At 40.5% G+C, this 24,140-nt stretch overlaps 3 protein-coding genes across 3 annotated transcripts; all 3 read right to left on the bottom strand.

The window, feature by feature from the left end:
- Positions 1-238: 238 nt before the first annotated feature.
- slc37a2 (solute carrier family 37 member 2) lies at positions 239-11,199 on the bottom strand. The gene is made up of 18 exons (XM_079283936.1): positions 10,711-11,199; positions 10,164-10,245; positions 9,707-9,797; positions 9,443-9,521; positions 9,218-9,353; positions 6,798-6,874; positions 5,626-5,792; positions 5,294-5,331; positions 4,792-4,941; positions 4,007-4,097; positions 3,832-3,894; positions 3,145-3,230; positions 2,659-2,707; positions 2,157-2,230; positions 1,600-1,678; positions 1,025-1,122; positions 805-869; positions 239-507 (listed from the first exon to the last, which is right to left on the bottom strand). The coding sequence occupies exons 1-18, from the start codon at positions 10,767-10,769 to the stop codon at positions 492-494; spliced, it is 1,500 nt and encodes a 499-aa protein (XP_079140062.1). The 5' UTR covers positions 10,770-11,199; the 3' UTR covers positions 239-491.
- Positions 11,200-12,624: 1,425 nt separating this feature from the next.
- ccdc15 (coiled-coil domain containing 15) lies at positions 12,625-18,204 on the bottom strand. The gene is made up of 10 exons (XM_079283235.1): positions 17,810-18,204; positions 16,879-17,028; positions 16,633-16,761; positions 15,905-16,021; positions 15,649-15,771; positions 14,475-14,594; positions 14,262-14,365; positions 13,790-13,984; positions 13,391-13,542; positions 12,625-13,302 (listed from the first exon to the last, which is right to left on the bottom strand). Exons 1-10 carry the CDS (start codon positions 17,984-17,986, stop codon positions 13,253-13,255), a joined length of 1,317 nt encoding a protein of 438 aa, XP_079139361.1. The 5' UTR covers positions 17,987-18,204; the 3' UTR covers positions 12,625-13,252.
- Positions 18,205-18,836: 632 nt separating this feature from the next.
- Positions 18,837-24,034, bottom strand: psmg1 (proteasome (prosome, macropain) assembly chaperone 1). The gene is made up of 7 exons (XM_079284086.1): positions 23,835-24,034; positions 22,979-23,082; positions 22,140-22,285; positions 20,675-20,737; positions 20,259-20,457; positions 19,133-19,263; positions 18,837-18,993 (listed from the first exon to the last, which is right to left on the bottom strand). The coding sequence occupies exons 1-7, from the start codon at positions 23,951-23,953 to the stop codon at positions 18,916-18,918; spliced, it is 840 nt and encodes a 279-aa protein (XP_079140212.1). The 5' UTR covers positions 23,954-24,034; the 3' UTR covers positions 18,837-18,915.
- Between the last annotated feature and the right edge of the window lie 106 nt (positions 24,035-24,140).

Genomic DNA, 24,140 nt, shown 5'->3' with positions numbered 1-24,140 from the left:
CCTACTAGCTGCAACAGTGTTTTACTATGTTCTTATTATTGTCATTCACCACCTTTATAGTTGTTGACAATGAGGAATCTCCTCAACAAAATTGGATCTTGTTTCCCAGAATGTTGAACTGAACTATTTCAAAGATGGATCACAATCCAACACTCGTTAATTGTTAAACACCATACAAAACGTAAAATCTGGCAGCAGCAGGTACTACCAAACTGTATTGTAAGTAACTAAGGAGACGTAAATTAAGAAAATGCACACAGTATGTACACGTTTAATGATAAAAGAATATTAAAACAAGTTGGAATGAGTAGATCAATCATAAAAAAAGTGATGTCTCCATAAAAACATATTTCTCTCTGTTTTACAATAAGCAGAAGGCTTCCATCATCAGTTGTATTGCCTTGAATCCTCCACTGGTTTCCATTCAGGTCAGTTTCAGCATCGTCTCCCTCTTTTCTCTGTTTGGTTCCCAGTTTGATTGTGTGAGTATTTCAGATCTCTTTGTACCTGGAATAAAAAGATTGGAAAATTACTATTCGACATTTATAATGCAATCAAATACAATAACCCTATGAATGTAACTTTGTAAAACAAAATGCTACAAATAAATACATACATACAAATGTACTGAATTGTTATTTAAAGAAACAATGGTATCCTGTACCAAATCGACCAGTTCGCATCGATTCCCAAATCCAGCTCATTGAGTTCGTGTCGGACTAATATCCAACATCAGTATCGGTGTCGGTGCATCGCTGTCTAATATACGATTAATTGTGCCGCCCTACTGGTGGTTAAACTCACCCTCTGGCTCGGGGGATACGTCGACACCAACCACGAGCTTCTTTGTAAACGAGCCTGGACAAAAACTGAAGACAGACAAACAAACAGTGGGTCAGTCAGGGTGCCTGCTACTGGACTGGGATAAGCAGTAATGAGAAAAAGATCTCAGATCATTTTAAGCCGAATATTGTAGTGTAAGAGATTAAAGAAGTCAGTCAAGAGATAGAAAGGTGTTTCTGACCAGACAGGCTAAGAGGTCGGCAGTGATGAGCATGTAGAAGACGTTGTTCCAGCCGGTGGGAGAGATCACACCGGCTAACAGAGGACCCACCGCAGCTCCTATAGAGAACACACCGATATCACTGACAGTTTCTTTTAACATGTCACATCAAAAAGCTTTTTATCAGAAAACATTACAAAGTGCTGAAATGTGCTGAAATGTTAAATGCAAAAAGAAGGGAGCAAGGTGGAAAAACAAAGATGATTGAATAATCTTTATATTTTATTCCTGTTAAAATGATCTTATGTACTTTATGTTCAGTTTCCTTTTCAATTGGACATTTCAATCTAAAGCTACTACAAGGAATTTTCATGTTGATTTTGTTGATCCTTGTGGACAAAAGTGGTAGATTTTCCGAACACTAAATTCCCTCTCGAGAACATTTCATTTTACTGGAGCAGAGGTCTGACTGTGTACCCCGCTCAGTCCTGGTTCTCCCGTGCCTCCCTTCCCTCCAGCGGGCCCAGCAGTCCTGCCCGGGTCACCAGCAGCTTTAAAAGAGTTCTCCATACATACATACATACATACATACATACCTATTGAACCAGTCCCGTCAATAATTGCCGTCACTGTTGACAACGCCCTGGAGTTTCCTCTCAGACTCTCATGTGTTCCCTGTTGCAACAAAGACACAGTGGTGAGAGATGTACTCAGATCTTTCACTTGAGTATAAGTCGCCATACCACAATGTAGAAATACTCTGTTACAAGTAAAACTCCTGGATTATTATTGATGCAATATTGTGCTCACCACTTTAATGTTGCAGCTGTAATAGGTGGAGCTCATGTTAATTACGCAAAGTCATTAAAGCTGCCAAATAAATGTAGCGGAGGAGTACAATAGTGAAGTAGAAGTATATGGTAGCATAAAATAGACATACAAGTACCTAGTAGTTCGGTACTTGAGTAACTGTACTTAGTTACATTCCAACAGTGAAAAGAGATCATGTAAGTAGAGAAAACATGGTTTAAATGTTTAATCTATGTCCACTACATGTCATCAGGATCCTCAAACTGTGTTTATTTCACAACAGACGTGCTTTAGCCGGATGATTTGTTGACAGGCGGGTTTCCCATGATGCTTCAGGTCTTACCAGGTCAGCAGATACAGCAGTAGTGATGAGGGCGTATGGTCCGTTCACCAGGCCTCCACATAATAGCAGCATACCTACGGTACATATGGTAAAATGCAAAACAAACAGTTATGAAAGAGTAACTGCACTGTATATAAACAGAAAGACTTTCGTAGTCATTTCTGATGACTGACGACTTTAGTATGTTTAAGCAGGACTACTCTGCACTCAGTTCAGATTCACATCAGGTGTGGTGAAGGTGAATGAATGAAATGAAATGACTGTCAAGTTAATGTAAAGGAGAGGATGATCCAACTTCGACTGCTCCGAACATCACAAGCACAGCAACCAAGGACTCTGAGGCGAATTCACATAAGGATTTTGCACCTGTAACGGGTGAAATGCACCCTTAACTGTACTGCCAACGCACATTTGCATGATACATTTTTTCCGAAAAATCCAGTAAGGTTTTGTTTTTTTAACTTTGGCTCATTCTAGCGAGAAAAAAACAAATGTGTCTTACCGACTGTAGTACCGATGCTCCTTTGTCCAATATAATTATAGAGGTAAAGCTGGAATATGAACAAAACAAAACAACGTTCATATATCAGTCTACTGCTTGTATGTCCTTTTTTTCTTCCTTTATCAGCTATATCCACACACACACACACACACACACTAGCATTACATTAGACTACCATTGAAGAGTCTGGAATCAGCTGTTATACTGGTGTTTTTCTTCTTTCCTTCAATAATAACTATTTTAACAGAAATGAAAATAGTATCATTCAGACACCAAATGTAATATTTACACTTGAAATAGTTTTAGAATTCAATGATTGAAACTTCCATTTAGTCCATGGCCTCTCAGTGTTGCATTCAAACATATAGAGTAGCCCGCTCAGATATCTGACTGGACACAATCAAGCTTTTGTGGCCGGAGAACACAAACTTTTTAACTGCGAACGTGCCGTCATCAAAATAATTTGATTAATTAGAGGACACTCACCATTGGGGCAGCAGTGAGCAACATGACGCAGCAAGTTGTCGCTCTCCCACCTGTGTAGTCAGACACGAGGCCCGCCATGATGCCTCCTGTTGACACACAGCGCATTCAAGTAAGTGAAATAAAGTGATAATAAATGGTGAAGCCAAAATACAGACACTCAGACCCTGAAGGACAAAAATGACCTCACTGAAACCCAATTTAAAATGTTGATCCCGCAGCCAAAACAGTGTTAAATAATGCATTCTATTATATCAGGCTTTTAATCTAGAGAGCACTGTCTTCAAAATTGTAGTATTTACTATTTTCCACCAGATGAAGCCATTTTCTCACGTTTGCCCGATGGTGCAAATCCATGTTATCTTCTTGGTGTCCACTAGGGGCATTGCTGCTGTATTATGGATTATATGATGGCATTGTAAACTATTTCAATGATTTAATTTCACAATGATACATATTTCAATTTTAACATCAGTTGTGATTAAAGTTATTAAGTTTATTTTAAAATTCAAATTATTAAGGCCTTTATTTGCTTCCCGAGAAGACCAAAAGTACAGTGCCAAGATGTATTTCCATCATATATTTTATATTTAATGTATTTCTTTCTATGTCTTTTGTCGTAAACATGTTGGAAAATGAGATCCTGTCAGATCAAATCATACGACCGATCAGTCGAGGCTCAAAGCTTACCCACGATTCCTCCTACATCAAACAATGTCGACATGTCTCCTGCCTCTTTCGCGTCAAAGTGTGCTGAAAATAAACAAAAATGTATCAACTTTAATTGATACGGATAAAACAACAAAGTATGAAGTCTGATGCTCTCCTCATTGGAAAAGAATAAAGTATGTGTGTAAGTACTGACCAACGTTGGAGATGTACAGAGGAAGCCAGTACAGGAAAGTGTAGCTGACCAGCTTGGCGAACAGCAGGCAGAGAGAGAACTCCACCACTCCCTGAGAGAGACATTAAAACATCATCATCTTAAAATGCCTGAAATATCACAGTGCTATAATTCACAATCAACTGCCTCCCCTCCTACTCTGTCTCCAGTCTCTTTCACTAGGGGTGTATCCTAGGGGTGTCGTTATATCCATTCAATGATTAACGAGCCATTATCATCGATGCAAACTGAAAACATCAAATGCACATCATCTTTAAGATACGCCTTTATTTTGAAAGTTCCAATTGCACGTCTGTGGCACCAACTTTCTTCTTTTTTTTAGTCGCTTTATGTGAGTTGACACAAATGTAACTGATTGGGTTAAATTGGCATAAGATATTGTTTCGAATCAAAATTGTACCACGGCAGACTGCGAGCAGATATTGTATCGTTGTACAAAGACTCAATATAATATCGTATCGGGATGAAACTTGTGATTTACACCTCCACCTTTTACACAGAGTCCGCAATACTGCCGCAAAGAAGACCTGCCGTTGCTTTTTTTCACTGGACGAAAACAACGGCTGCATAACTGTTTGACACTGTAAGAATCCAAGTGAGCAAACGTCCTTTCTATCAGTTTGGGACTCATTGACGCTTCCAGCGCCTGAGCAAATAGTAAGCCAATTGGAGCGGTGGTCATCCTGCGATACAAATAAAGTCATGAAAAGACATTTGGATGGTTAGAAAGAGTTGTCTCCGCTCACAGGTATACGGAGGGCGCCACTGAAGCTGATGGCCTCTGTGTGCTCCACGACAACCTCCGCAGGATCAGCGGTGATGGAACCGTAGGCGGTTCCGTCAACATGGGACGAGTTATTCGTGACAGACTCCGTCTCGTCGCCCTCCTTTTCACTCTGAAAGCACAAAGAATAAACATGAGTTCAAGCAGTCTTGTTACAGGATTGGGAGAGAGAGCACTCGACGCAAAATACTTTTGAGTTTTGGTCTTAACAATTCAAATCTCCGCCGCTAATATAGAAAAGTAAAAAAACGAGTATGGAGACCTTTTGATGTACAGTATATTTTCATCAGTAATTTTCCATCTTGTTATGCATTCTATGTATTATTTTCCATTTTTACATGTTAATTCTGTGCTCACCTTTCCTTATTGTAAAGCACAATGTGTTGCATTTCTGATGTTATGCAACTAAGTTTATGTTTTTTATCTGGATGAATTATAGATGGAAGTTTGTTGCTTTTACTCACATAGTGCTGAGGAGAAGTGCAGTTGACATGTTCAGGTTCTGAATAAGAGAGGGAAAAAGATGCAAATGGGTCATAAAGGCAACGTTTAGGTTTGACAAGAGATGTAATCTTAAGACAACAAGATACAACATGCAAAGATGACAAATTCTCACACCGTACAGTGGGATGGAATTAATAACCAATCTTTTAAATCTCTGTTGTGAATATTTTGCCACACAGAGCTAGAGTTTACTCAGCTTTGAACAAGGTAATTGTACTGTAGCTCGGTTAAACACCCCACCTTTAAAGTTACAGCAGTTTAGTGAGGCTTTCACTGTTGAACAGAAACTTACTCTCAACCAGGAAGAAGAAGCACAGGATCCCAGTGCAGGTGATAATGAGTCCGGGGACGATAAAGGACATTCCCCACTCCGAGGACACGAAGACTCCCGCGATGAGGGAGCCCAAGATGTTTCCCACTGAGGTGTGGGAGTTCCACACACCCATGATGAACCCACGCCTGATGATCAAAACACAAGAGCAATTCCTCAATTCGTCGTATGTCCTGTTAAAGTAGTCGTTTGACATTCTAGGAAAGACCCTAATCCACTCTCTTTCTGATAGTGTGATTAAGATCATTATCATGTTTGTGTGTTGAGTCCTGGAGTCGGGACATCGTTAGCTGAGCTAAGCGTGAACACTAGAAGCAGGGGGCAACAGCTGGCTTCTCCTAAAACCACACATTTTACATTTCTGTTTGTGTGCGGATGAAACAAACAAAGACACGATGTGTGAACTACAAAGCTTTAGAGGTGCTGGAAGACGTATTTGTGAACTTCGGACAGAATCCGGCAAGCTGTTTCCCCACACTGTCAGTCTTCATGCTAAGCTAAACTAAGCTAACCACGCCCAGACTAACCATATTGTCATCACCCTCTAGAGAGGCGGATTTCAGAAAAAAAGTTGAACAATTCCTTCAATGGTCAATAATTGATTAACTATCTGGCTCCCCCCCCCCCCCCCCCCCCCCACTGTGAACCCAAATCTTGCACTATAATTTAAATGATTCATATTACACTGACGTTGCACATACTTTACAAGCAATAAGCCTGTTAATTCCAGTTCATCATCGGCATTGCTGTGCACTTGACAATTGTCAGTCTGGATGAATCATTAAACAGTGTTTTTTACTCCATATAAACTAACATGTATTTGAACTTTCTACGACCTAAAAGCATGAAAGAACATTTCAACAGATTGACTCGTCCACTCAGACATCTGACTGGACCCAATCAAGCTTTTGCAGCAGGAGATTACAAACCTTTGAACAGTGGTGTTTATTTGAGGGGCAGTTTAGATTTATGATGTGGGTTTGATGGTCTGCGATAAATCAAACCCAGGTCTCACTGTGCTGTCAAAACATGACAAATGTGCACGTGTGAGTCAGCCAGCAACAAAAGAATAAGCATCTAACGCCGCATAGTCAGCAGGACTGCACGCCCGGTGCTCATCGCGCAGTACTCACTTCCCCTTTCCAAACCAGTTGCCGACACAAGCCACCACTGCAGGCCAACCGGTGGTCTGCATGAGCCCGTTCATGACCTGCAGAATGAAGCAGAGGGAGAAACCAGCCCCTTATTAGCTTACTGCATCAAAGCCTCTTCAAGCTTGTGTAACCCTACAAACTTTATTCAAAGGAGGGGAATAAGAGAAGAGAAGAAGTGAGCCTTGAGGCTTAACATTCCCACACCAAACCGACAAAAGCCCCAGCCACAGTAATATAATGAGTCATGTGATAGATGTGAGGAAAGCCTGACTAAGCCACGTGAGATCTCTACATGTCTTTAAAGGGAGGAGATGATAAATAAAGTCTGTGCTGGCCCACAGAGCTCACAGTTATCACACCTGATGGGGTAAAAGGGTTGTTAACCAACACAACAAAACAGTGATTTCTTGACTGCTTCATGAAGGTGTTGCATTCTTTTCAAACTCAGACTCAGATATTGCATTTTGATTTCTCTTAAGTCAAATAGAACCTTTTTTTTACTTACAAACTCATGAATCAAATGAGTTTAAGTTTGATGTGTTATTATTTATAGAATGAGCAAAATTTCTCATTTTAGTTTAGGAACCGCTGTTGAAATCACTTGTGGAATTTGACTCCAGGGAATGGTCATGTGAATGTCTGAGGCTCATCTGACACTTCAGAGCTACAAAACAGTATTTGCATTCACGCGCCAACTAGAAACTTCATCATGATATGGCACATGCAGAGATCAGTGCGGTTTTAACAGCATTTCCAAAGAAAAGACAATTACAGGTGGATGAGCCGCCGTCTGAAAAGTTATATTTTTGGGAAACACACTTACACTTGCAATTACACTTATGTTGAAATTCAATGAAAACACTGTAGGGGCGAAACCATTGGTTGGTTAATTGATAAGATCGAACAACAGAAAATGAATCTTCTAAAACAAATAAATGAAATGCGTAATTTATCAAGAATAAACATCAAACCTTCTCTGGCTTCAGCTTCTCAAATATGAGGATTTGCTGCTTTTCATCTTTGCAAATGGAATATCTTTGGGTTTCTGAATGTTGATAAGACAAAAGCTATTTGCAGACAGCAACCTGAGCTCTGGAGAGTTATGGCAGCCATTATTTTTACTCTTTTTTGACATTTTAGAGACTAAACGAAGAGAAACAGGAAAATATTAACTTCTGCAATCGCAGCATTATTACTGTACACAGGAAGGGAAAGTAGCTTGTGTCCTAAAACTGGTTTCTTCACTTGTTCCTGAGGTAAACCAACTCTCACATGACTAAAACCTGCACGGTGATGTGGGTGGTTATTACTGGACGAAGGGTCTTCTAAAAAAGACTGAAGTGAAACAAAACTCTTGTGACTGTGCCTTAACTTGTACTGAGTGTGCATCCACGCTGAGACCAATATTCATTTCCTATAGAGTCGAGGGAGATCAATGAAGCCTGCCGTGTGTGTGTTGGTATGGGTGTCCGTTTGTTGGTGAGTCAGCGATAAACAGCTCATCTGATCTCTGTGCTTCCCTCTTTTTCCAGAGGTCAGCTGGTTTTATGCGGTAGTTCTGCCTCCCAAAATGGATGAGAGGTTGTTTAGCTGTTCAAATATTCCTAATTCTGTACATGTACCACAACGGAAGTCAGAAACAAATGCAAATAACAGGCAGATCTTTTGGTACACAAACTAACATTGTTAAGGGAATAGTTTAAAACATTTCAGAACGAGAAATAAGATCTGGACACAAACAGAGACGTAAAAATATCCATTTTGAAATGGTTTTAAGGTTGAGTTGTGGTCTGTAACTATTTTGTGGCGAACAACAGCTCATATCCAGCTGTAGCGTGAGTGAGCACAGCTCTTGGTCTCTGCAAAGGCATGATAGTACAACAACTGGCAACCTGACTGTGATGACAACACTCCATCAAGTCACTGGGCCCAGATGTTGTTCACCAAGAAATTGTTCGACACAACTTCACCCTAAAACCACAAAGTGTCATCGTTACATCCGTTTGTGTACGGCTTAAACAAACAGGATGCACTGCTTGCTTGTAGTCTTTATGCTAAGCTGAGCTAACTGTGTCCTGACTTCAGTTATATACTTTGAGTTATAGTTTCTTTACTCCAACAACTGCTAAACAATAAACTCAACAATTGTTTTATTTGTTAATTAAGTGGTCATTTTGCTGTTTATAGGTCCGTACAGGTAGTAGAAAGTGGAATTGTCATTCAGTCACCAAAATGAAAAGGGGAATTCAGCCAATTTCAAGGAAATTTGGAAGTTAGATTTCGCGATCTGTTGTGTGCAAATTCTGTCCTGATGGTGGCATTAGAGGAAAGGTCAGGGGGTTATCTGGGTTTAAAACTGCTCAGGGAACAAAAGAAAGTGTACCACTGTGTGTCTTTACCTGGATGGCGGCGTAGTACCCCAATGAGTGGATTTTCAGGTAGAAGCCGAGGCCAAACAGACATGTGAACAATCCGCTCATCACCATCCCAAAACTCAGGTAGTACCGCAGAGGCAGGCGCTCTCCAAATATCCCACTGTTAACACAAGAAATAATTATGACGCAACAAAGCACAAAAAACACACACAAATATAATAATGTCGACATGCAACAGCACATACCAACCTGAAAAACATGCCGACGGCATAGGCAACCAGGAAGGAGTTATCCAAGACCCCAAACAGTGTCTGATAGTTGTCCTGGTCTAGAGGGACGGACACAAATGAAGCTATTCGCTTTCTCCATGTAATCATTTAGAATTATGGATGTTTCAGTTGGAGTTAGTACACATCGTACACACTCAAAGGAGTTTCTACAATTTCCCATTGCCAGTCTGCATTATCTACTCATAAGTGGAGTGTCAAAGTTGATAACAAATAAAGGACTTACCAAAGGGCGCCCAGTCACACCAAGTAGCATTGTTGGTTATGTTGAGGTCTGCAGGCCGATTGACCGAGGAACAGTTTCTGTGCAGCTCACTCTGAATTGAGACAGAAACACATAATAGGAAGCAGGTGATGCAACCCACATACAACTCTCATATAAAGCGATAGATATGTAGAGATATTGGTATTATCATACAGGGGCTGCAGGAACTTGTAAATGCAGACATTACAGTGAAACATGTTTCAATATTTAATCTTTAAATTGTATTTCATGACTGTGAAAGACAATGATTTCATCTGTATCATTAAAGGGCCATAGTGATGCTGCATGTTCTTAGACGATTTACTAAAAAGCATAAAAAAAGAGCGTCTCACAGGCAGCTTTTGACCCATGACCCAGACTTTGTCATGTTCCTGCAAAAACCCCTGCAGATAAGAAGGAAACGAATTGTTCCAGCTACCTTAACAATGCTGATAGGTTTCCGAGAGAGATGGTAGGCCGTGTAGAAGAGGAAGGTGAGGAAGAGAGTATAACCACGATACCTGCAAAAAAGCAAGATGACATAATAAAACAAAGTCATGTCCCATGTCGTTTTCTAAATTCCTGAAATATAAGGATTCGTCGACGACCGCATCGATTTGTTAAAAGGTCAAATATGTGTCAATAAGAGAGGAAGCTCAGAAATGCCTGCATGTTTGAATGGAGTTTGGAGGTACTTGACTCCCAAACGTGTCTGGTGGACGTATGAACGAAACCGAGCAGTAATAACGCGTTTGTAACCTGTAGTAGGAGATATAACTGTAAGCATTTCTATAGTAAACACTTGGTTTACATGAACCCATTACAAATTCATAGAATGTGTGTTTATCTACGCGGATACGCCAATCATTTACAGCAAAGGGGAGATAACAAACACAACATAAAGAGCAACAGTAGTAACGAAGATGCCATTAACCGGCTGTGCGTGGGGTGCGGAGAACAAAAGGAATGAAATGATGGACACTTACCAACTATCTCGAGAAAAGGACGTGACAAATCGTATTCCGGGAGCCAGGGGCGACTTCATTGTTCGTTGAAAACTTGTGTCACACTTTGAACACCCAAAACACACTCAGATTCGGGGCATGTCCTCGGGAGTAAGTTACTGGTATCAAGACAATTAAAAAAGGCACTGCTGGCACTGCTGTTTGGAGCCAACTCACCGGGTGTTTATTACCGGGTTAGAGACTCACTTGTTCAGTACTGCCTAACGTTATCCACAGATTTATAAATTAGACGCCAGGTGCTAACTACAACAACAAAGCAGCAATAGTGCAGCTTCTTGGTGGGATAACGAGTGCGTAAACATCCCGCACTTCTCCATACTGTGCCGGCTGAGAGGTTTATATTACGCACCGGGGTCCGGAGAGCCAGCCTACCGCCACGTTTGAGTTCAGGGAAAAAAAAGGCGTCCGTTGTGATAAATATAATATTATTATCAGCCTATAAATGTGTTATTCCATAAGACTTTCCAGACGGAGACTCCCGGTGGCCACGTGATCCCTCCCCCTTCCACTGACGTCACAGGAAACAGCTGAGTGTGAGGAGGGAGCCCCTAGTGGTGCACAATGTGAGGGTCGGGACCCCTTTAATAAAGGTCATAATAATAATTGTAACAATAATTTAAAACAATAATAACAACAACAACAAAAACAAGGGTTACAATGTGCTTTATCGGGTAAGAAAACAACAAACATGCATAATCGTGCATGCACGTGTTAATCATAAAACAACTGATGCTAGTTAGTTGGTAGGGAATATGGAAAACAACAGTGGTGGAATGTGACGAAGTATATTTACTTGTACTTGAGTGTTTTCTTTATGCTACTTTCTTCTCTACCATAGTTCAGAATCAAATATTGTGCTTTTTACATTTATCTGAAAGCTTTAGTTAGTTTGCAGATCTAGATTAATACAAAATATAAATCATGCATCATATAAATCCAAAAATTAACAAATACATTATGATGTATTATTGTGGATTAATCTACCCAGCAGTATATAAATGAATTAAAATGATCTCCACCTTTACCAGCTGCAACATTAAAGTAATGAGCACATTAATGCATCAATAACTTTAATCCAATAATATAATACATATCATTCAGAAATGGCCCATTCTGCATCATGAGTACTTTTACTTTTAGCATATTTTGATGCCAACCGTTTGTTCTTTTACTATAACAAACATTTTGAATGAAGGATTGTCACTATGGTGGTGTTATATTCTGACTAAAGTAAAGGATTTGAGTACTTCTTCCACCGTTGGAAAAACACGTCTTCTGCTGCAGAAGTGTTCCCTGTCAGTATTTTACTATTATATATGACGTTTCTGGATTAATATTACTGCTGCAGAAATATGTATGTTGCATTTTACAGCTGTAAGGTTGTGCTTATTTTAACTCCTTTATAGACCGCTGGGTAGTTCAATCTACAGCAATGCTTCATATTCGATAAAACCCTCGTATTACACACTGGTTCTTATTAAGAATAAATACGAAGTGACATTCAATTTAAAAAGATTGAAAAATTACATTTTCTAGGCACAGCTCTGAAGAACGTTGACATGGCCCTTTATGTCATCTTGTTTTTTGCAGGCATCGTGGTTATATTCTCTTCCTCACCTTCCTCTTCTACACTGCCTACCATCTTTCATGGAAACCTATCGGCATCGCTAAGGTAGCTGGGACAATTCAATTCCTTCTTATCTACAGGGGTTTTCCAGGAATGTGACAAGTCTGGGTCATGGGTCAAAAGCATTCCGTCTGAGGCTCCTTCAAATAAGTTTGGAAATCGTGAAATCAAGTTGGCTTCAACTGAATTCCTTCCTCTTTAAAGAACAAAAAAGGATGAGAAAGGAGATCAGTGAATAGTTGAAAACATCAGAATTTTTTATTCACAAAGTTAGACAAAAATCTTTATCTTCACAATTAAAGATTTTCTGTCTGTCATCTTTTAAGAGAGGATTGTTTTCACCTCATTCACTTGATGCATTCAGTTCTTTATTGTTACAAATGTGTACGTGTGTGAATGCTCTACACACATAAACGGTGAATGTTCCGGACACACACGTCTCTTTTTTTTATTTTCTACAAAAACAGACGTGTTACAGATAATACCAGACAATTCTTGTACATTATTCATGCTTTTGATCTCATATGCACCTCATCCACAGCCACAATTTCTTTAGATGCTGAAAAAGCATTTGATTGTTTAGATTTTTTATGTTTACATGCAGCAGCACTATGGCCCTTTAATGATACAGATTAAATCATTGTCTTTCATCGTCATGAAATTATCACCATCAGTTGCATTTATCTTGTGGAAAACATGAATGCCTGGACGAAATGTCATTGCAATCCATCTCACATTTACACATCCTGGACGGAGATAAAACAGACATCAGTCTTCTCATCTGACTCTGGGTTTGACAACTTACGCTGGTTTTCCCAAAACGTTGGACTGTTCCTTTAAAAACACACAGGAGGGAGTTCAGTTCGTCGGCTTCCTTTACTGTAACTCCAGACTCCGCATTGTTGAATGTAACGCCTTGACATACGCTGTGGAGGAGACAAATGCCACCGTCAGTGTTTTTATTGTTTTCACGATCAGTCCCACTGAAGCTGGGCGGTGGTGTGCGGCGCGTACCTTTGGGGTTGTCGTGGAAGACACAGTTGTTGGCGCAGGTGTCGGGGTGGGAGTCCCAGAAAGACGACGCGCAGCAGCAGAGAGGAGGAGGCGGCTCCAGCTTCTCCTGAGACAGCCGCTCCTTCATCTGAGCTTTAAGGGCCTCAATGAACCTGACGCGAGTTACAATCAAGTCCGTTCATCAGTTTCATGAAGACACCATGCTCTTTGTGAGTGTGTACATGAAGTTCAGCTCATTTGGGCAAAGGTGATCCACAGTTCACCGTACTGAACTATACGTGTTCATCTTCTCTGGTGTCACAAGAAGCTCACCATAAAATAACTGATTATGAGCACTTTCATGTGTAAAATGAGTAGAGTTTGTCTTTCGGCTTTGGCAAATTGGTCTTCATTAATTACCTTCCAGCTGATTTGGGTTTCTCCTCTCGTTTCCTTCTCTGCAGCTGCACATCTCTCTCCTCCTCCTCAAGCTTCAGACGCTCCACAATCAGCAGCTCTCTCTCCTCCAGCTTCTGTCTGACCTCCGCGAGCTGCCGGACTCTCTCCAACTTCCTCTCTTCCTCCAGACGAATCTGTTCTTTCTCGGCTTTGATCCTTCAGCGGAGACGGGGCCATTTTAGAGACTAAGGCTGAAGAATCACTTGTAATTTACATTCATATGACACTATTTTTGTTTAGTCTGTGAGTTATACAGAGAAAGAGAGTATTGAGCCAGACTTGTCACCACTTTTGTGCATTACAAATGACTTAAATCTGATTAAAAAAACAACCTAACGGCTATCAAAGGTACAGGTTGTTGGTACTTCTTGATTAATTCTAATCACACCAATAGGAGGAAGTGATTTAGGACAAAACCCTGCGGCCTCGTCACCTTGCCGTCTTCTTCAGGTGTTTCCTGTTCCGTTTGTTCTCCTTTACTTGCTCTCTCTCGTTGTTCATGTACAGACGGCGGTGCATCAGGAACTGAGACTGGCGCTGCAGAGAGAGAGCGAGAGAGATGTGCTATTTGTAACATTTGGTCCGACGGGACAGGGCTTCCGACACGTAAAGTCAAAGCTTCATGCACATGTCTGCTGATGTCTACCTGTCGTTTCAGTTCTTCTTGGTCAGTCAGAGGCCACAGGGCCTCCTGTGGGACTCTGACGTTGGACTGGAAAGCAGGAGGCTGCGATTTATCACAATCCCACAACATAGGTCCAGTCACCTGAAACAAACAGTCAAAAAAGAGTCAGATGAAAAAACATTTATGGAAATCTTCAAGCTCGCCAAAAGTCTGGTGATGCGCTATATTTTTCTCATTGTCGACAAATCATATTGTTCCGTCTCTTTCTATCTTTTTTAGAGTGATTGCCTCGTAAACCTAAATAGAAGCTTTGAATGTCAGAAGCATTCTGTACAGCCCTTGTAAAAACTACAGTGTCCAGCTGTTTTATTGAACACTTCATTGCACATCGTGTTGTTGTTCCTTGTTAGTATCCTGGACATGTCGTGAACTACAAGGCCTCAGAGGGAAATAGAAGTTATAGGAATATATAACCGTCAACCTGGTTCACTGCCATCATGTCATGTGGTGAAGTGAAACATCACAACCTAAACTCCGGTATAATGGAACATGTCCCAGTGATGCACTCTGTGACATTCTGTCAGCTGTTTAAAGGCAATATCAAGGTCATAAAGTCGGAGCTGTTCTGGTTTATGAGTCGATTAGAGACACCTGAAAACAGTTTTTATTAAGCGTTAGGTGCTGTGCTGCTGGACTGTCTCATTTGGAGAGGAAGAACTGGGACACAGCTAGTCCTAATAACTCACGTGACATCTGGTCCATCGGGGCTTTTACTATCTGATGACAAAGAGAGTTATTTGGTCGTAGTAAATGCTGTGTTTGGCATAAACAGAGTTTCAGCTTTTGAGATGTTCACTAACTCCAAGCAGTCACCAAGTGTTGAGACAATTCAAAGATTATTCTCTTCTGTCCAAATATCAAACAGAAAATATTTGTTTGTTTTTTTGCCTGTATTTGTTTACAATTTGACAATTTTAGCTGTATGTATATTTCTGTCGAAGTACTTTGAGAGCAATGAAAATCAAATTCCATGCATGTGTACACATACTTGACCAATAAAGCTGATTCTGATAAGCTCCCAGAAGTACTATGGATGTACAGACTGATACCACTAAAGAGAACAAAGAGGGAACTTTGCTGATCCCAACAGTGCACATACAGCATGAAGTCTGCTGCACTGTGGGTAATCATTAACCTTCTGCTGAACGAGGGGACATTCATGTTGACAAGTGAAGAGATGATCTTCTTCCTGAACATCCTCCTCCTCCTCCTGCTCTTCCACTTCCTGTTCTGCTCTCAGCAAGTGAGTTCCAGTTTTCTGTTGGGTGCAGATGAAAATGTGTTTTATTACACACTGGCTGTGCAAGAACACACACACACACACAGACAGACACAAGTATAGGAACATATTGTTTTAAACAGAGGAACAAGTGTGTGACACAGACGCTCACATGTCTGGTTGGAGAGACGTTCCATTCGCCTCCGGGAAGGTCTGACGTCATTTCCCCACGCGGGATCATCCGACAGGCGGCCAGTCTGAGTCTGACCTGCCTCATGCCTCCTCTAGACTGGAAAAGCATGGGAATAAATAATCCTGCAGATTAATCAGTCACATGATTCTATCAGTCACACAAGGAAACAATGCAAATTATTATGACTGCCAAAGACAACACACTGCAAAATGTACTGAAGAAAATAGGACCACATGACTGACTGACTGACTGACTGACTGACTGACTATTACATACATACATACATACATACATACATACATACATACATACATACATACATACATACATATAACAAAGGGATGAAAGAAGATACAAGATCCTCCCCAGTAAACATAACAGTCTGACAAATACAGGATGTTTTTAGGGACCAACGCCAATATTGTTATTAAAAGTTCAAAAGACCTGACAGCAATAAATCAGCCAATAATAACTTCAACACAAAACAATCAAAAGTTTAAATGAGGATATCTAAAATTTGGTCGTTGAAGAACTGTGGCTAACATTTGTGCTGAGTGGGACATTTCACAGTGCAAGTATTCCCCGGTGCTCTCTGGTGGACAAACTATGAACTGGAGACACTGTTCCTGACCGGCCACTTCTCGCTGATCATCATTGGCCAAATATCCCGCCGTGTGTGTGATGGTTAAACAACAAAACCGTCTCACCTGGTGAGAGCTCCTCTCCGTCACCCGCCGCTGTGCAGCACCTCCCACAGACACCAGCCTCTCACCAGCAGACACGTGCTGGGTCCAGACCTGATGCTGCTGTTGTAGGATTCTGCTGTCAGGTTTCACCTGGACACAAACACACAATGAGGTAAATCAAGCTGGAACAAGAGCAGTACGGGCAAACAGGGGGCTCAGCCGTGCTTCATCGTCACCACGGAGTGCCAAAAGAAACGTTATCTTTACCTTTGAGTCCGTCTGAGGCTGCCGTCTCTTCTTGCCGACTTGAGCTTGCTGTGCCACACGATGGCGTACTTGAACTTGAAATCGTTGAAGACTCTCTTCAGTCTCCCTCCTCTTTTTTGCCTGGATCTCATCTGTTAGCAAAGCCAGAGCCTGAACCAACCAAGAAATGGGAAGACTTCAGGAAAAATTCTGACTCTAAATGCATGTGACTTCGCCGTATCAGCCCATCACATTACAGCTGCAACATCAGTCGATTATCATCAATTAGACGACTGACTAAATTAATCAGCAACAACTTTGATGATTGATGAATTGTTTCACGAATAATTTTGAAAACAAAAGTGCCTGGTTTCAGCTTCTCAAGTAATAATATCAAACATATTGGGGTGTGGAATATTAGTCAGACAAAGTAAGCAAGATGTGAAATCAGGCTTTTGGAGATTGTGATGGACATTTATGAATGTTTTGGGACCGAATAAAATGATCTGTTAATATTTGTTTTTCGATTATCGTCAGTTTGGCCGATAATAAGAAATTGCAGCACAGAAATACCAAACTGGCTTCATGTTTGCACTGTCAAATGCATCACTTAGTGTGTATCATGGTCACAATCATCAAAAATGAATAAATACACAATAAGGAATCCGTATCAAGATAATATATAAGCACATTTACTCAAGTATTTAAATATGAGGTTTGATTTGAAGGCAAATATTGTTATTTGTACTGCACTAGACTAATTAGCTAAATAGCTATGGTTACTTTGTAATTTGAATATTTTGATTCCGATACTTTAGCACTTTTACTAAAGTACGACAGTGATTGCAGAACTTTTACGTGTAACCAAGTGTTTTTTATACTGTAGTATTGCTATTTTACTACAATATAGCATTTGAATATATCAAAATACGATGTTAACTGCCATGCTCACCGACGGGTGCTCCACCAAGTCGTGTCCGCCCTCCACCCAGGCTCCCACCGCCACCACCGCCGGGTTCCTCCCGGCCAGCACCCTGCTGGTCCCTGTGGGAGCTGGGTGCTCCTTACTCCGGCTCGCTGAGGCTTTGCACCTGCAGCTTGTAGCGGTTATAAACCGGCTGGCACTCATCGGTAATGCTAGCCTCGTTAGCTTGATGCTAACTCACCACTCTGGATGTCTTCTTGGTTTCCAGTTGGAGTAACTGTTAGTTATACGTTGACGTGATGAGACAGCACGTTTGTCGACAGTACAACACACATACCGACAAGATAAATACACATAAAGTTCGTTTGTTGACAGTAACTAAGTGCCAAATGATTTGTTTGAGTTTCGCTCACTTCATCTTCTTTGAATTTCCGGTGTTTGAAAAAGAGCTCACTGGCTCATTACTGCCCCCATCCGGAGAAAAAGACAACTACATATATATACTTATACATATATACATAATGTATGCATGTAAAGAATAAGTTCCACCCTAACTAACCTTAAAGTGATTAATGTGACATTAATGCAGACATAATAACAATTGAATATAATACACATTTAAAAACAGGATATTCTGCTTATGGAGCACTTAACAATTAAAGGCTGTGGAAACATTTAAATGATCCATCTTTTACTTTTGGTGGGATATAAACATGACACAATGTGGATTTAAAGTCATTACTAATTAATTTAATTTCCGATGCCGTGCTTAACTGACCTTGTTCATCACCTTGATAACCTGTTATTCTGGAGAGTAAACATCTGCGTAGTGAAAAGAGGGGAGAGGTAACCTGTAGCTCCCTTTCAGAATGCATTTGCAGATTTGTCATAAATTATGTTATTATAAACCAGAACACAAAAGTGACCAAATCAAGATTATAATTCTCCTTTTTTGGAAATTAATGAGACTCATTATTGATGGCAGGATGACAAAATCAATTAGGTAAATCATTAAACGACTGACATTTAAACAGAGGCTTTCTTCACTTTATTTCTTTATTGAAAAAATGACAGTATTTTACCACAGGAAAATAGAATTGAACTGCACTGCACAGAGTGCCACATGGCTATTTTCAGATATAAATATTGCTCGGGATGTTGGTGGTTCTGACAAACTTGCGGAGGACGTCTGTGCTCGGAGACGGGTTCAACTGAGGAGAGACAGAGAAAGAGAAGCGGGAGATCAAAATGTTAAAAATGAGGACAGGGAAACACTGCAGAGGCGGTTTAGTCATACTCAAACCTTTTAAACGCCCCTCCCCCTCAGATGTAAACAGAAAAGCAGCTCACCTGAACAGACTTGCCAAGTTTGGTTAGTGTGGGCTTGAAGGTCTCCATCGTGACGGAGTCAGGGCCGGTGACGTCACTGTAACACTGGTAAACAACGGTGGTGACGCGGTGGACCTCGCAGTGGTTCAGCACTGAAGAAACACCACAGAAGAAGAAGAATTAAATCATCAGAATAGCTCAACACTTGAATATTTGTGTTCCAGGCTCAAGTTCTTTATCCTGACAATGTGTCTCTTTGTTTGGACTTTCAGGTTGTGCACTAGCACCAAAATGACCAAATGAGCATTAGAGACGATGAGAGCCGCACTAATGGCGCTACATTTCATTCAGTTGGCAGATGCTCGGTCCAAAGCAACGTACTGGTTTTGCTCCACATACACACATTCAGGAGAAATTTGTGATTCAGTTTCTCGCTGAAGGACATTTGAGAAAAGTAAAGAATCAAACTCGGCTGAAGCTGGATTTATAGTTCACACAAGGGATTAATGGGAGCCAATTTATCAACATGAACCCATTTTCAGTCTAGTAAAGTAAGATTAAGTCCACATCTTTGTCTACAATAAAGACAAAATGGCCACAAAAACTGGTCTTAAAGAAAGGTCGACCTGAAGCACAGAGAGTGAGAGCCAAAAAATGCACGACAGACAGTAATCTTCATTTTAGATTTTTATTATTTAAGTCGTTTTAAATATTTTTTTCAGAGGAGCAATTTTCCAAATGTTAAAAGCATTATTCTGGCGATGCGGTTAGAAAATGTCGGCTAAAACTTGCCGGTCCCGGGAACAGCTGATATTACAGCAAGCTGACAAGTCATATCTCACCTGTTTTCAGTTTATTTCTCCCCACAACAGTTCTCTCTCGAAAACGCAATGCAGCACTTGATAGATATTAACCAATTACTTGGCTATCGGCTTTTTCCCGCTCCAAAATATCGTTGTTATATATTACCGGTGGACTTCTACTCAAGAGGCTGAAGAAGGCGAGCAAAGTTGTGCAGATCAGAAGTGTATGTGTGTTTGTAAATGTAAGCGAGGACAAGAGGAAAAACCTGGCCTGTAGACCCAAAGTAATGCATGTTTGAAACACAACAGTTAGAGAAATTCTAAGTGTAAAATAATAGCAGTACCTGCAGCTGGAAGTCCAGTGATTATGTTGGGTTGCTCCAGTGACTGGCAGACAGGCTGACCACTGAAAGCAGCGGTGTGGAGAGAGCGCAGGAAGGGAGCGGAGCTACCGCACAGATAGTCCGATGTCTTGTACTCAGCCACAGAGCTGTCTGACAGCACAGTCACATTCAGCTGTCTGTGCTGCAGGACGTCAAAAACCTACGAGAGAGAGCGAGAGAGCGAGAGAGAGAGAGAGAGCTATTTAAGGGCCCTTGGCACGAAAAAGGTTGAGAACCACTGGTGTGGATCTTGAAAAATACCTGCATGTTTGACTTTGTTTGTCGGGCTGAAGAGGGACAGCTGGCCAAAACTTTCTCTGCATAACAACCTCATTTAATCACAGTGCCATCCGGCTGATTCAGCTGCATTAACTTACCTTTTCCGTCCACTGGAACAGCTGGTCTTCTGCAATGTAGCAAGTCGTCTGGCAAATCAAAACCTTCAGGGAAAGGAATGCAAGAGGCATGTGATGCAACATTGAAACAAACAAGTGTAACTCAAAACCAGAAAGGGCCGATTGTACTGATGGATGACAAAGTAAATGAACAAAACAACAGAGATCTTTTTCTGTAACGGAACTAAAACTAACAGCTCAACTGGAAACAGGAAGAATGCGGATCATCTTATCCTAGAGCACGAGGTGACGTCTAAAATCCCAAAATATTAAATTAACTATGATGCAAGACAAAGAAAAGCAGCAAATCTTTACATTTGAGATCATGGAATAATCAGGTTTTGCTCGACTTAAAACGATTTTCAAAATAATTGCTGATTAACTTCCTATAATTTCTATCTATTAATCAACTTGTCTCATCACTGCAGCTCTACACCAAACGTTCTCTTCGCCAACATTCTCCCTTCGTTTCCAGCCAAGTATCCTCTCTGCTGTCTATTCTCAATACAAGCAAAATACCAGAAAGATACTTACAAAAACACCCATTCCAACCTAAAGCACTTAAATCATCATTAAATATTAAGGTTGTAATAACCGGAGCTTTACAACTCAGCGATCTATAAATTGATGGGTGGTTGTTGCCATGCACAGCTGCTTTATGCTGTATGAAAGTCTTCTCCTTCGGCTCATTAAATTCCTGCAGCCGGTGAGCGATAAATCTGATGCGGCCGTTTATCTCGATTAAAATCACGTGCAAACACCACCAGGCTGAGAGAGAATGGAGGTCGACCAATAGTGGATTTTTAAAGGTCGATATATAATCACGATAGTTTGGAGCAGGACAAAGCAGATCGCTGATTAATCGGCTGATATTTATCAACCTGCCGCAAAGGTTCAGCCCACATTTTCTAACCTTATTATTGCAGTTATACAAACAGCTTCAACAGACTGTCATTGATCTTTTCCTCGTTTTTATTTTTGTTGGATGCATCTGCATTTCCAAAGCCAAACACTAACTTTTAAAATCAGCTTTTGGTTGCCTAAATTAAATATATATTTGCCCATTTTAGTTACCTCATATTTTGAGTAAGCTTAGTCGGCTTAATAAAAAAAAACGATACATAAGGAAATAAAAAGCTCTATTACAGTAATCAAACAAAATAGTTGGTAGTTTGGGTTTTATGTGATAGTTTACAGAATTTGAATCTCAGTGCTATTGGTTAGCATGTCCGCCCTCAGGTCCTGGTAAACTAAATACCAGAAGTGATGCTGTTTTTGGGAACAGCCATCATAATGTGCTCTTGATAGGCAAGAACTTAAACAAATATTGAATAGAAGTTCAGCAGCAAACTCATTAAATTGAACGATTATCATTGAGTTACAACGCTCAGGTGCTTTCTGTGCGATGAATCAAATGGCAAACTGCTTTGCTCAGTGTGTCACTCACAGACGGGTTGTTCTTGTGTCTGTAGAAAACACACGCCGACTCCTCACTTGTTGTCCCGGCTCTGGCCCGACTCCTCTCGTTCCACACTGATGCGTGACCCACGGCGTCCCAGCTTTCAGAGGTGAGAACGTACACCGACAGAAAACCTGTGAAGACAGATGCTCTCACTATTCAACCACAGCTCACATGTGACGGGAGTTATTTTATTTTATTTATTTATATATATATATATATATTAGTGCTGGGCAATGATTAAAATATTTAAATCGCATGGATTTTTTGCGATTAATCTGGATTAATCGCATTGTTATGGCAGTGCTTTTAAAATAAAAGTGCGCAATACACTACTTTTGAAATCATTATTGAACTTTGCCATAACAATGCGATTAATCGCAAAAAATCGATGCGATTAATCGCAATTAAATATTTTAATCGTTGCCCAGCACTAGTTAAAACAGATCGTACTAGTTTTTAACAGGTTGTATGAAGTATTCATACGTAGAGAGAAAAAAACAATCACTGGATTGAGAAAATGAATCAGCGGATTAATCGATAGTTAATATAATCGGTGTTGTTAGCCCTTCTGTCAAACAATTTGTAGAGATTATAATGTTTAACAAATTGTGTTTATTACCAATCAAAGTATTTGCTCGTTACTGAGCTTATTGTCTTTAGAGAAGAAGATGTGAAAACATTCCTTGAAACCCGTGTCACTGGACTACTGTACGTTTCAATTTCCTGTCGGGGAACATTAAAGTTTATTTGATGGGTAATAATATCTGGTGTTCTGTTAGACTCATAATAGGTAATGTAGCATACAGCTGCTGGCAGCCACTCACCGGCAGCGTTGTGTCCTACAGCGAGGAGGAAGTCGGAGCACGGCAACTTGTTTCCGGACTTCAGCGACTCAGAGACCTCAGGGCTCCAGTGCAGATGAACCTCCCTGGTGAATAAGGGACGTGGGTTAGAGAGGGAGGAACAGTTGTGGGAAAATACTTTACAACTAAATACTTTGAAGATTTTTTTTCTTCATCTAGGATGCAGGTACCTGCAGATAACCAATGTACCTTCCTTGAATCAAGTATTTTGTCTGTCAGAGAGTTGTTGTTTCAACTGTGTGATAATTTAGGAGGTGGTCCTTTGTGGTGCCGTTGAACAGAGAGATGATATAAGTTGTGATATAATTAGTTCTATCTTACTGTTTATAATCTAATATAACTCAAGTATTTTTGTATATCTGTTTATACATTTTCTGTATGTGTACATATTGTTGTGCAATCCTGATTTGGATAAAGACATCATTTAGTCCTTGAATCATAATAAATAGTTTTAAAAGATATTCTACTTGCTCTGTTTGGTTCAGAAGATGTCCCCAGCCTATGTATTCATAAACACTTCATCCCTACATTAGCTAGTGTAATTACATGTTTAGTAACGTTTATATTAAAAATATGGAGGAGTGGGTGTTACTGAAATGTCATGTGTCATGTTAGCTGGCTTGAGCTTCTGTATGATGCTAACTTAGTTAGTTACTTTGCAATTGCGTGTATGAGAGCCACATGTAATTTTACGTCCAAACAGAAGTTTCCGTAATTCACTTCACATGATAAAAGCTGTTAACCGTTATTTAGCTAATCTAATATTTCCATGCTTTCCTGACTGCATGCTAGCAGGTTAATGCTATCTAACTGTTACCTCTTTTCCTCCAGTTCTCTGCGGATTTCTTCATCTTCTTCGTTTTCGTCGAGCTCCTCCTCGTCTTCCTCCACGGCCCGAGAATACACTGACAGAACTTCACCGAAAAACGTCGCCATGTTCACTTCGTTTAGCAGAGGGAAAGCGAAAGTTTAGCTAGCTAGTGGTTCGGGACCTGCAGCCATGACGTACATCCGCTACTCCCCCCGGCAGCAACACTCCTTCAAAATAGAGGCTTCCCACACTATGTCCTTCAGAATAAAAACAGCATTGAGACAAACTAAAATTAAAATATAAGATAAGACT

The sequence above is a fragment of the Melanostigma gelatinosum genome, assembly GCF_949748355.1.
Source record: "Melanostigma gelatinosum genome assembly, chromosome: 14".
NCBI lineage: Eukaryota > Metazoa > Chordata > Actinopteri > Perciformes > Zoarcidae > Melanostigma > Melanostigma gelatinosum.
Note: the sequence above shows the minus strand (reverse complement) of the source record. Positions and strands in the feature narration are given on the sequence as shown.

What these genes read in the sequence shown, in the direction of transcription:
- slc37a2 (XM_079283936.1), bottom strand. Translation starts at nt 10,769, where the DNA reads ATGAAGTCGCCCCTGGCTCCCGGAATACGATTTGTCACGTCCTTTTCT. An exon ending in AACCTATCAGCATTGTTAAG is followed by an intron (nt 9,798 to 10,163) that starts GTAGCTGGAACA and finishes GTCTCAATTCAG; the next exon opens with AGTGAGCTGCACAGAAACTG. An exon ending in TGCTCACTGCTGCCCCAATG is followed by an intron (nt 2,708 to 3,144) that starts GTGAGTGTCCTC and finishes TTCATATTCCAG; the next exon opens with CTTTACCTCTATAATTATAT.
- ccdc15 (XM_079283235.1), bottom strand. Translation starts at nt 17,986, where the DNA reads ATGAGTGCCAGCCGGTTTATAACCGCTACAAGCTGCAGGTGCAAAGCC. An exon ending in CGGAGAGGAGCTCTCACCAG is followed by an intron (nt 16,022 to 16,632) that starts GTGAGACGGTTT and finishes ATGCTTTTCCAG; the next exon opens with TCTAGAGGAGGCATGAGGCA. An exon ending in CTTCCACGACAACCCCAAAG is followed by an intron (nt 13,303 to 13,390) that starts GTACGCGCCGCA and finishes TCTCCTCCACAG; the next exon opens with CGTATGTCAAGGCGTTACAT.
- psmg1 (XM_079284086.1), bottom strand. Translation starts at nt 23,953, where the DNA reads ATGGCGACGTTTTTCGGTGAAGTTCTGTCAGTGTATTCTCGGGCCGTG. An exon ending in TGTTCCAGTGGACGGAAAAG is followed by an intron (nt 20,458 to 20,674) that starts GTAAGTTAATGC and finishes TCTCTCTCGTAG; the next exon opens with GTTTTTGACGTCCTGCAGCA. An exon ending in AACTTGGCAAGTCTGTTCAG is followed by an intron (nt 18,994 to 19,132) that starts GTGAGCTGCTTT and finishes GTCTCTCCTCAG; the next exon opens with TTGAACCCGTCTCCGAGCAC.